The sequence below is a fragment of the Prionailurus bengalensis genome, chromosome C2 (assembly GCF_016509475.1).
Source record: "Prionailurus bengalensis isolate Pbe53 chromosome C2, Fcat_Pben_1.1_paternal_pri, whole genome shotgun sequence".
In the NCBI taxonomy this organism is placed as follows: domain Eukaryota; kingdom Metazoa; phylum Chordata; class Mammalia; order Carnivora; family Felidae; genus Prionailurus; species Prionailurus bengalensis.
The window spans coordinates 46,320,741-46,334,142 of NC_057350.1; the positions used below are offsets into that span (position 1 = coordinate 46,320,741).

General features: G+C 37.5%; 1 protein-coding gene across 1 annotated transcript in view; it reads right to left on the reverse strand.

The window, feature by feature from the left end:
* Positions 1 to 9,770, reverse strand: part of GABRR3 (gamma-aminobutyric acid type A receptor subunit rho3) — a 50,179-nt gene extending 40,409 nt beyond the window's left edge. The window contains exons 1-2 of the mRNA XM_043593932.1: positions 9,696 to 9,770; positions 7,801 to 8,351 (exon numbers count right to left, since the gene is read on the reverse strand). Coding sequence (XP_043449867.1) covers positions 7,801 to 7,925 — 125 coding nt within the window. The 5' untranslated portion in view covers positions 7,926 to 8,351; positions 9,696 to 9,770. The remainder of the gene's footprint in view (positions 1 to 7,800; positions 8,352 to 9,695) is intronic.
* Between the last annotated feature and the right edge of the window lie 3,632 nt (positions 9,771 to 13,402).

Consider the following 13,402-nt stretch of genomic DNA (forward strand, 5'->3'; position numbering starts at 1 on the left):
TTGAAAATTTAGAAGAAAACCCATATCCTTCCTCTTAATGTATTCAATGAATCTAAATACCCACACTATGCAATTTAAAATATGTGAATAAACTCCCCCTTTAAAAAGAAGAATAAACTCCCCTTTATATCATTCCTTGTTTTCTTTGAACTTGTATTTCCATTTTATTACCTTCATAGAATTTTATCACCTCACCATATTTCTTTGCAAGAATATATGTATACACATTAACTATTGTGTATTATGTATACACATTAGCATCTATGACTATTACAATTGGAGCAAAACATAACTCATATAAATGTTGATAGATACTTATTAAAATTTTATTGGCAATGGATTTCTTAATGAAGTGATTATACATCTTCCCCAATTACATCATGTACATGGATATTACTCATTGCTAGGATGAAAACAATTCTAGCATCATTCTATTCTAGCATAAATGCTATTCCTGTTCTTTACTTTTATAGATGAAAGTATTAAAAAACTTTCACATACATAAAATTTGAAGAAATTTTGTGTCAGCATTGTTTTAGCAACGTAACTTGATTTTTTAAATTCTTTCTTAGTTTCCAAAATTCACATCGTGATCTATCATCAGTAATTATTTCTAATGATTTATAACCTGACAAATTAATTAGGTTCTTCTTTTAATTCTGTTCAAACCAAAGAAACAACAACCTAGTTTGGAAAACAATGTGTTATTTACTCTAGAGTCATCCACTACTCAACAACAATATTTATAATAATCTCTTTGTACCTAGGAGGATTTTATACACTGGGGCAATACATAAAGTGATATTCAGGAAGAAGGAGATGGCCTTTTTTCTGCCAAATGAGACAGAGCAATAATTTAATTAAAGGGATGCTCTAAAAGACACTGAACACATGCTTTCAGGTAGATCAATTCTAAGAAAGAGGTCAAAGGAAGTCAAAGATCCAGAAATTGATTGTTTTAAAACTATCCGTGGCCACATGCCTCTCTGATAGTTTGAATGTACCCTGAGGGGTACATTATACTTCAGGAGTATAGGTTTCCTAGCTTGAAGACCCTGGCTTATGCAACAACAAAAAAAGATATATGTAAAGGTTAATAAAGTGAAGACTGAAATAGAACAAAGGCAAGAGAAGCAAGTATGCTTAATAAGGGGACATTCAATATATGATGGAACATCAGACTTAGCTCAGAGCTTTCTGGTCTAATTCAATATATATATACCATTTTAAACCACTTTGTGTCTTCTGCCCTCTCCCTTCTTCTAGAAAAAAACAAAAAAGCTTCATTTTTAGTAGCTCCTGAAAGAAAGCTTTTGGATAACTTCTGTCTGAGGAGAGGGCCTTCTAAAAGGCTGAGTCCTGATGGGATAAAGCAAAGAAATCTCAATTTGTGAAAGAGGCTTACCTGAGCGTTCTTAATCTTTGTCTTTTCTTTCCCACAAAGAATAACAAACACTGTTTAAGAAATTGTAGGTGTATGTCTTGGTAATAGTTATCAATTTTTGCTTTGAGTTAGAATCTTTTCCTTCCTGGATGAAACAAAGGAAAACTATTTCCATGTTCCCCTTCTCCTCAGTATCAGAAACTCTACTATAGGGGCACCTGGGTGGCTCAGTCGAGGATCTGGCTTCAGCTTAGCTCACATTCTCACCTTCTGTGAGTTCGAGCCCTGTGTCGGGCTCTGCGCTGACAGCTCAGAGCCTGGACCCTGCTTTGGATTTGTGTCTCCTTCTCTCTGTCCTTCCCCTGTTCCCTCTCTATCTCTGTCTCTCTCTCAAAAATAAATAAACATTAAAAAAAGAAAGAAAGTTGGGCGCCTGGGTGGCTCAGTCGGTGAGCATCCAACTTCGGCCCAGGTCATGATCTCACGGTTCATGAGTTCGAGCCCCTCGTCAGGCTCTGTGCTGACATCTCAGAGCCTGGAGCCTGCTTCGGATTCTGTGTCTCCCTCTCTCTTTCTCTACCCCTCCCCAACTTGTGCTCTGTCTCTCTCTCTCTCTCTCTCTCTCTCTCTCTCAAAAGTAAATAAACATTAAAAAAAAAAAAGAAAGAAATTCTATAATTTTGTGACTAAGAAAGTGGGGGAAGAAAAGGCTGGATTTGAGTGGTTTCAGGGAGATTAAGAGTCTTTGAGGAGGACATATTAGGCAAAGAATGAAAAAGTACTAGAGCCAGATAAGGAAAAGCAAAAAAAAAAAAAAAGTCATTCTGATGCATTAGAGTTAAATTAATGGAATGACAAAAACTCATTTTAATTGAGTCACTAACACTCAGCAGGTTACTTTACAAAACTGTTTTCTGAAGGGCATATATACTTGATTAGTTTGCTAGGATGAAACTAGTTGAAAACAATTAGGTTGACATGAATAAACTACTTACCCAAGGAAGGATATAATTAACAAGCATTTTGAAAAACATTTAATCTAAGAGAGTTAACAGTGAAATACCAATTAAGACCATAACTACCATTTTATACCTATTAAATGAGCCCCAAACACAAAATCTTAGTAGCCAACCATGTTAAAAGGATATGATGAAATGGAAACATTTATACTTTGTATATGGCAGCATAAATATTGGCAAAACCTTTTTAGAAATCAATTTCAAGAGCTATGAAGATAATTCCTATGCTTTGATTCATAATTCATTTCCATCCATATTATAGTTTTATTGCTACAGGGAAAATTACATGCATAAAAATATTTACTGCTGTGATTCACAACAGTGCAAATTTGAAAATAAGTGTTCAATAATAAAGTAGGTAATTTTGGTCCTTTAATTCAAAGTAATAATATGGAGTGATTAAAAATACCAACCATTATAATGTCTGTGAAACAATGTAGAAAATAATTAGTTAATAAAATACAAAATGGTTTCTATACTATAATTTCAAACATGAAAAATCATGGAGCTATATGAATAAGGATTAGAACTTGGAAAAGGGAAAGCATAATTGAGATTCTTTGTATTATTTCCATGTAAAATTCCATTATTGAATTTGTGTAATAAATGCTTTATAAATTATCTAGAACAAGGAGGACTTGCCATCTTGGATCTTTTCCAAATAAAGATCTAGGTGTGGCTCTCCACCTTGATGGGGGAGCATAAGGCAAGCTGAGGACAAAGCACAAGCTAACAACCTACCTCCTTCCTAGGAGGGATTACATTCCCCAGGCACTCCTGGCTGCCCAAGAACAAAGGAAAGGGGGAAAAAAAAAAACCAAGGGAAGAAAAAAACCAAACCAGTGTTTAACTGATAGAAATCACAGTCATGCAGGACATAAGTCTTCATCAGTTTATAAATGTCTTAGTAAATTACAAGAAAAAGGCAATCTTGTCAATAGCCTACCCTCCTGAAACCCATAGACTCAAGTTTCTTGGAGCCCTAGCATCATCCTCCCCTCCACAGTGATGTTAGGAATAACTGTGAAGAAGAAAATGTAAATAACATTAAATTTCTTTATAACCTGTACCCCATTGACAAATAGTTGAGGCAATGCAGAGGCTAACCTTTCTCTAGGAACCTCCTACTGTCTTAAGCTTCATGCCTTACTAGATCAAAAACAACTTTAGCATGACAATAGTAAGGCCCCTGGCATCTATAAGTCCTCTTCAGCATATGAAAATCCTTCTGGAGGCCTCCCTTTTGCCTTTACCTCCCCCAACTCCACAGTATATAACCAGTCACTTCTCACAACCCCAGTGCAGCTCTTTCTGCCCACAGGTCCTGTCCCCGTGCTTTAATAAAGTCATCTTTTGCACTACAGATGTCTCAAGAATTCTTTTTACTGGCTCTGGACCCCCACCACCACTCCAAAACTTCATCACTATCATTCCATTCTCCTTGTCATTCTAGAAGCATGTCCTGCTGCTTAACATGGACTCTTTTTTCTCACTGAAGCTCTATTATGAACCAGTACACATAGAGGCCCAGGAGTCTCAAATAATGTATAGGCAACATTTAAAAAACTTTGCATAGACTTAACTATTTTTCTTTAGAAAAATACAAAATGAAGCAAAAATGATCTATTAGGCTACATAGATACAAATCCAAGGACGCAATAAAGTAGTAGGAAAATTAGGTGATCCAGGCTTTGATCACTAAGACAACCTTCATACTTCTGGATCCAGTGGTTATATCTAGGTCCCTGATGCTTTTGCTATTTCTTAGGGACAACATGGTGCACTATACAGAGCAAATCTCCTGGCTTTGACTGAACTGCTCCTGAGCTCCTAAATTCTGGACATGCATACCTGACTTTAGTCAATGGCCCATCTCTTATAAAGAAAAAAAACCTATACAGATGAACATTTCTGTGGAAGAGTCAGCCAGAGAGAAGGCCCCCACTTAAGACACGATAGTTCCTGTGTCTTACTTGGGCCTCTATCTGATCATGAGCTCAGTGGTGAGGTCTCAGTTTCCTTACCTGGGAAATGAGGAAATTGGACCAGATTAGGAGCTGGTCTGCAGACATTTTTTTGACTAGCCCATGTGGTATATGATATTGGAAAATTTCACGTGAAAATCTTAATTTCCTGCTTCTTTTACAACCTCAAAGAATCTAGCAATACTGGGCTCAAGTTTTCTTACAAGAAAAGGCTGGACCTGACCAGCTATTGCGTCCAGAGCAGTGTATCCTCTCTAGTAGTACAACCTGTGCCACTGCCCTCTGTCTTACCTGCAGTAGCACTTGAATTTGCCATCGCTAGGGCCCTCTGGCCTTTCATGTTAGGTTCACAAATGTGTGTAAATGTTTAACAAGTTGTTCTCCAGGAGAGAAACAGCCCTATTTGTAGTGTTTGCTGATTTCCATGATGTAAATACTCCCACATGGCTGATTTCAAGGTACTGACCTGATGGAGCTGTAGCCCATGCATGTAGCCATGCATAGCCCATGGTGTAGGGCTGTATAATATAATATAATATAATATAATATAATATAATATAATATAATGTAATATAATATAATATGGTGTAGTATGATTTAACATCATTTACTATAATAGGATAGGATAACACAGTATAGCATGGATTTCTACCACATAGATAGAATAGATGTAAATACCCTAAAGAACAATGGTAACGGTAAAATGTAGTAAAGGAGTTAGAAAGTGGTGAGTCTGAAGTACTTATTACTTTAAAAAAATTTATTTTTGGGAGCCTGGGTGGCTCAGTCGGTTGAGCGTCTGACTTTGGCTCAGGTCATGATCTCACGGTTCCTGAGTTTGAGTCCCGCGTTGGGCTCTGTGCTGACAGCATAGAGCCTGGAGTCTGCTTCAAATTCTGTGTCTCCCTCTCTCTCTACTCCTCCCCTGCTCATTCTCTCTCTCTCTCCTTCAAAAATAAGTAAAAATAACATTTAAAAAAATATTTAATTGTATGTTTATATAATTTAATTTTTAATAATGTTTATTTTTAACAGCTAGCAAATAGATTTTCTGAAAATGTGACAATTATCTCCTGCGAGCCCGTTTAGGCAGAGTCCATACTCTACTCACTCTTCTTAAGACCTGAGACAGCATATTGTTGCCCTGGCATCCATAATCCCTGACCCAGGACTTGGCATATAAAGAGCACCCAAGACAACCATTAGAAGAATGAATAAATATTCAGTGAACCTATATGCCTAATCTTCTTTGTATCACCAGGGAGCCAAACCTCATTCCTAGGCAAAACAGGGACATTTTTCACCTGCCAAAACTTGCTTTATTCACCTTTCCCCTTTTCCTCCTATTTTGTTTTTAAGAAACAAAGGATATCTTTAGGTAGAAGATTTCAACAATATTTGGATAAAAAAGGGAATCTTTGGGTAAAGAGTATGATTATATTCTGAAAAAAAAATAATAGCAAAGCATTTAAAGACCCGACTGAATGAAAACTGGCTCAAATTAATGCGCATAAATGCAAAGTAATGTAAATTCCACTTCATAATTTTCAAACAAAGATCAGGCCTTTCTTCCATGTTCATTCTATTAGTTCTCTTATGTTATGAAAGAATGGATTATTAACTAATTAAATCATTACTTATTTAGTTACTGATAATGAGATTGGGTGTGGGGCAAAGAACCTCACAGTATTTATTCACATACTGAGGTCTGAAGAATCCTGGGCTCCCTACTCTAGAAACTACCATATACAGTAATTTCCGTGTTTTTGTCAAAAATGCCTTCAAATCTGCATGAGAGACTGGCGAGTGACAGCTCAGAAATTGGCTGGCTGGATTACTCTGTTCAGTCAGGGAAAATGACTGGCTTTCATTCTAAGTGGCTACTTTTAAACCAGGGTTGATGGCTTACTCAATCCCTAGTGCCCTAGAGGATTTTTCTTTGAAGAACAAAAGAAAGCAATATAAATTTTAATGAATAATATTCCAGCTTAATGCTGAAAGGGGTACCTCACCGAGAATACAGAGAAGTGAAAACAGACACGCTTGACCCCATGTAGCAGAAACCCTGAGATGCCCTCTTCATTTAAATAGGGCCTAAAAATGAGACCTCTAACATAAGAAATTCCCACCTCACCACAAAGAATGGATGCCCCTCCTGCCCCTTAGAGAACACCTGAAAAATACACAAAGACTATTATCGTGCAGCAACTCTATCACTGATAGTGGGCCAGTGGGATGGGTTAGCTCCTATCACAATCCCCCTTTTCCTCAGTCTGGTGTTATAACCCCATGTTTCCCAAATATTGCTTTCTTAATTGCCTTGAATAAGACTCAGAAGGTGGTTAAACTGGATGAAACTTCATATTATCTCAGATCTGAGCATGCAAAAAAAGTGTGGGAGGTGGCCCGTGATTTTTAAGAACAGAGCAGAAATCAGGAAGGAGTCTAGTAAATTTTTCCTCCCAACCTCTCCACACTTCTTTTGTTTCCGATCATTAGATCTGAGGCTTCACAAGGATTTATTAAATTTTTATGTTCTTTTTCCTGATATTATTGTGAGTGCTTCATAAATATTCAAGATGTGAGGGCAATCTGGCTGAAACATCTGTCACCTCATTGATTGCCAAGATTGGCTGAGTGATATTACTCACCTTCATTCCTCAATTTCCCCTACTGGGTATTTTTGAAAATCTTGTGCGTGGTGAAAGGGAACAAGAGGTCACTTTTTGCTTATTAAAGATACTGGAGTATTAGGGTGAGTTGTCATTCCTGTTTGCTTGGGACAGAAGGGATTCATAGGACACTTAGTGCTAAAACCCAGGGAGTTTCTGGCAAAGCAGGATGAACTAGTCACTCTACTAGATTGCTCCTCCACTGGCATTTGCAAATATGCTCTCAATTATCGATGATAAGATAGTAATAATGATGTATTGACATTCAGGATAATATTTCAAAGGTATGGAAACTTGTCTTGAAAGGTAACAAATGGTCTGATGCTTTTCATTACTATATTACCAATTTATGGAACTATATACTCTCTAAGTGCTTGACATTAGAAGTTGTTGCTTAGACTAATTTCTACTCAAAAAAACTTGACAAAACTTTAAACATGTGTCATTAATAGTAATAGATACATTATTCATTGAAGAAATACATTCCCTGAAAGAAGATCCCTGAGCCCGTAATTGTATTCTCCAAAAATAAGCATACAATTGCCAGCAGAACCCAAGATTTATTAGCATCTTTCTGACGCTAACCAGAAGTGATTAATTTTGATGGGTGATCGCTAGTTCCAGAGACAATCACCACCACAAATACAATGGAGATTGGTTTCCAGGTTTCCCACAGGTGTGAGGCAGCTGGTGAGGGAAAGTGGGCAATGACTTCAGAGACTAGACTCTGACTATCTTACCGGGCTTTCTTCACTGAAGCGGAGCACCGCTGGTAGGACTTCTTGATGTCAGAAGCAGCAAAAACATCTGGCGTCAGTGTGATCCAGATACAGGTGAGGAAGACCAACTGGGAAGCCAGGATCATCTCTTCCAAAAGAAAGGAATGTAGATGGATGCAACCAATATTATTATCAGTATTGTTTCCTCATGTGGCTCTTTAAAAGTAAACAGAGTGCCACGTAGAAGGTTTCAAGGAAAAAAGAGAGGCATTGCCTTCAATATGGTGTGGTTTGTTTTAGTAGATTAAATAGGTTCACATCACTTACAGGCAAACATCTGTCTGGCTCATCAGCAGTTTAAGGAAAACAAAGCAGATCTTTTCATTTTCAGTTTCCATCCTTTAGTCCCTCTTTCCTGGGAAGGTGCTTAGTGAGATGCTTGATCCCCTACTCAATAAACTGTCAGCTGCAGTCTGGTCCCCGGCCGACAAAGAAGTGAGGTTAGGCATTAAATCCCCTTAATCCAACACAATATCATTTGAATATATTTAATGATTCAGCAAAATAATATGCTTAAAGAGAACAAAGATGATTAATTTAATTTTAATTATGCATTGGAGGACCTTTTTAACCAGAAATGAATCTTTCTCTCCCTATAGGCATACAGATTGCCATAGTACATAGAAAAACATTAACTTATTATTTTTGTTGAACAAATACTCGTATTTTAAAATGGTGGTGTATTCCATTGAAAGCAAAAGTGGTTCAATTTAAGATTTAATATGGTAAACAGCCTGATAAATAAAAACAAAATTAGCCTTGGGCAGTGGGAAAGAAACATACTGTCACTGATAAATTATGGCCACAAGCATTCCTAAAAGTTCTTTGCACCTATAGAGTAGAAATATCCCCAGGAAACACTCCCTCTAAGTCTGTAAAGTTCCAAAGAATGAGAATGTCAGTGAAATTAAATTTCTCCAGCTGGAATATCACAAGGTGATCAACATAGCAACAGTTGACCTGTTTACCAGGACTTAAGAAAAATACCATTTTCTTCTCAGAAACAGAATGTGAAGGAAATTCTTAAATTTTCCCGGAATTGATTTGTCTCCTTGACACCTTGTATCTTGGGTTATTGCTTTACCACGTTAATTTATTTCGACTTAGGTTACATCTTCTCTTAGCCAATGTATTAAAACCTTCTTGTATGCTTCTTAGGCATGCCTTTCCTCTTTAAAATATATGCTTAATATAAAATATTACAAATATACAGAAAGATGTAATAAATTCTTACCTCTCCCCTTATCCTCTAGTGTTTATCATCATATAAAGTTACACTATTACATGTATATATTCATAAATAACATACAACCTTTTTGCATGTTTCAAAAGCTATAAAAATTGTGTCATACTTTTACTTCTGCAATCGGCTTTTTCTCTTAGCTTTATGCTGAGAGATTTATTATGTTGATAGATGTAGCTCTAGTTTTAATTCGTTTTTAACTGCTATATGGCATTTCAATGCGTGGATGACTAACATTTAATTTATTTATTCTTTTGTTGACGGACATTATGTCTTATTTTTCTGTCATAAACAATCTATTATAAACAATTCTGCAGTGAATGTTTGTAAATATATCCTTGTGCACAACTGTACGGCTAGAAGTAAAACTGCTAGGCTGAACAATTTTCACATCTTCAAATTTACTGGATAATACTATATTGCTCGTAAAAGTGAGTATACCAATTTGCAACCCCACTGCTAGAAAACGAGAGCCCTCATTTTAAAAAATCTTTTAAAAAATTTGTATTAACAGGTTTCTAAATATTACCTAATCCAATGGCTGTTGTAGTTTTAATTTTAATTTCCCTATTGGCTCGAGAAGTGTCAACCTTAAAACTGTCAGTTATCTTACCAGCAGATACAGGTTCATTAAAGAATAGTAGAGAATTGCAATCTGCGCCAAGCAAGCTACTGCAAGACAGAGGCAAATCCACAGAACAAAGGAGAGGAAATCTTTAGGGAGGAAGAGGAAAGGTTGGGAGGGGCTGTTATAAACAAAAAGTCCATTGGAATAAACAGAGTTTGAAGTGTAGTGGCTTCTCATTGGCTGAGTTGTGACAGTCTCTCATTGGATGGGCTGTAAGAAAGTCTTTCTTCCTCCTGCTGGGATATTTAAAAACGAGTATTGTCTGGCTTGGTCTGTCTCTTCCTGTTGGGTCCACAATTGACAAGGAGTGGTAGGGTGTGAGGGCTCCCCCTGCTGACCTCCGGATTTCATCCTGAACAAGGTTTCCTTTGATTAATTTTCACAGATGTTGGAGCATTTTTTGTTCATGTATTTCTGGGTCAGTAAGCTTTCCTCTTCTGCAAAGAGCCAATCAATAGAAGACATGTAAGCAGAGTTGTTGATCTTAAACTACTGTCACTTTGGCTGCTGGAGGATTTCCTTGTGATACAGTTTGTTTTCCACCTCAGTGCTCTCATGAGACGCAGGGCCTGACACCTTGATCCTACCATTCCAGGCTACCAAGGTCTATTCTCTTCACTTAGTACCGTTATCTACACCAACATTTCCCAAAGTAGTTTGTGGCTACACTGGAGATATTTTGTAAAACAGTGCTCTGTGCTGAGTTTGGGACATGGCATTTTACAACCCTGTCAGGGATTTATGGTTCACATTACATGGAACAGTGGAATTACTCTTGTCTTGCAGCAACTTGAAGGATGCTTGCTCAATGGTCTAGTCTCAGTCTTTATCATGCTTGGTCTATTAGAAGTATTGACACACCTGATCTCCCTCCTATTTGAAACATTTTCTTCACTTGCTTTCTGGGATCCCATATTCTCCTGTTTTCCTCTTAACCTCTCTGGTCATTCTTTCTGAGTCCTGTTATCTGATTCTCCCTTCTCTGTCAGATTGCATAATATTGGAGTGGCCCTACCTGTGGTACCTTGGTACTTTAGCACTGGTCTTTCCTTTCAACTCACTTATATGGCACTTACCGTGTTTTATATAATTTACTTATTATGTTTATCACTCATTTTCTGTCCAATCTTGCTAGAATGTAAGCTGTACAAGAGAGCAATCTTTGTCTTATTCCTTGGAGTATTCCAAACATATAACCATTTTTGGCATATAGTTTGTGTTTAATAAATATTTGTTGAATGATTAATACATCAGAAGCCTCAGTAAAAAAAAAAAAAAAAAAAAAAAAGCTTGTTTAGTTCCACTGGATTCTGTTTCCCAAAGTTGATTGACCTCAGATCTCTTATTGATTAGTTGATTGATTGATTTTAGAAAGAGAGAGAGAGAGAGAGAGAGAGACGGCAAGCAGGGGAGAAGGGCAGAGGAAGAGAAAGAGAGAATTCCAAGCAGACTCCATGCTCAGTGCAGAGCCCAGTGACTGTGTGATCATGACCTGAGCAGAAATCAAGAGTCGGAGGCTCAACCAATTGAGCCACTCAGGTGCCCCTCAGATCTTCTTTTAAAAAAAAATCTGCAATATTTGCATTAATGTTCCTCAAAAAAAAGTGCTCCTCCAGAACATCCATTGGGAAATTCTGACTTATAGGTAAATCTGTGCTTTACCCATCCTCCCTATCAAATGCTATGTCTTATCATCTCGAGACTACTTTTGATGACTGCTAATCTTTAAAAAAATTTTTTTTACTGTTTATTTATTTTTGATAGAGAGAAACAGAGTGTGAACAGGGGAGGGGCAGAGAGAGATGGAGACACAGAATTTGAAGCAGGCTCCAGGCTCTGAGCTGTCAGCACAGAGCCCTACGTGGGGCTCAAACCCACAAACCTGGAGATCATGACCTGAGCCAGATGCTTAACCGACTGAGCCACCCAGGTGCCCAGACTGCTAAACTTTTAAATTCACAATGTAATAGTGATGGCTGATAAAAACCAGACAAGACATTGAGAGGGGATTTCGAAGCAATATTCTGAGCCGAAGGAATGATGCACAAAAGCAAAAGTTGTCCACCTTTTAGGCCAGCAGTGGAGCTACTTTGGAGCATGTGTTTTTCAAATGTACCTGGCAGATCATATGCCTTCCTTCACCACTTAAATCACATCAGGGTGCCCCTCTCCACACTGTAGGGATGACTCAATGGTGAAAGTCCTTCTCACTTTACTGAATAATCTTAGCTAGACTAACTACTCATATCAATATTAAGATTAAGGGAGGAAAAAAGTCGTTTATATGTTGTCAATTATGAATTTTAAGTGGAAATGGTTTGCGTAAAAATGAAAATAAGGCAATGACCTAGCCTACAAAGAGCTGGCCCATGGAAGGTCTTAGGGTTTCAGTTCAATTACAATAAGGCATCTGTCTCTGTGATGCTGAATCGGCTCCTTAACCTTATCCCTTTAGTACTTTCTGTGGAAGCCCAGTAAGCTTCTTAAGAGAAAAGCAGAAAACCACATCTGTCAAAATTAGAAAGTGGTAACTACAAGGAAACAAAATAAATCACAGGGTCACTGTAGAATTTTGTAATGACTTAAGTCCCCCTTGAATAAATTGCCTCTTCTTCACTCTTCTTCCACCCTGATGATGTCAGCCAGCTTTGATTCCTTTGATAGGGAGCCAAAAAGAAAATTCAGCTAGGCTGGCTGTGTCCTCAATATATTCATCATGGACCATGTAGCTATTACTTTGCCTACAAAGAGAGAAAAGGAAAGTGAAGGTCTTATTTAGACTGGATCAAGAACATCTGACAAAAACGGTAAAATCCAAGCCTCCAGAAATTTCTCAAAGTATCTGCAATGATGTCACATAGACAAAATACTTTGAGATGAAAATTGTGGAGTTGTGGAACTTTGATATGAAAAACTTTGGAGATCGCTTAGACTACCCCCTCGTCTTTTTAATATATGAAGACACTAAGATTGGAGAGATTATATACAATTCATTTGCGTTTGCTTTCTTGTTTATTTTGCTTTACTCTCTTGGAAATAGAATATAACCTGGCCATGCCAAGATCAGCCAGTAGGGGGCATTCACTCCCCTCCACAGAATCTTTGTTCTCATTCAGAGATGGTGTTTTCTCTTCCGTTTCTCGAATTACCAGAGCTCTAGTAAAGCTTCTTTCCTTTTCACCACTTTTTTTATTCCCCTCTCAGTTCAGTTCCGAGATACAGAATGCGTTGTGGTAGGAGAGGGGACTGGAGAATCTTGCTCTGCTTTAGAAGAAAGTGGGCGGCACTAAAACCGAGAAATCTTCATCACGGTGCAATAGTACAATACGACCACTAGATGACAGCACAGACTACACATACCCAGCCGGACCACACTAAAACGTGTCCTCTTCCTGTCAAAGGAAAATCACAATGATTTGCACTTAACAGTACAGGCACTATTAAAGGAAAAGATTGATGATATAATGCCAAATGACTCAGGGGGAAAAAGTTCCTGCTATCGAGGAAAATGCAATTATTTATGTCGAATGTGATTGACTAATGATGTTTGTTGGTTTCTTTGAATACTGAGCATATTTTTAAGGTTTCATCTCTTACCTACATGTAAAAATTTTATCTCTGGGAATGCTAGGAGGTACAAGTGAACACTATAGAAACAGAAACTTTCTATAGTGCATTTTGCACAATGAAAA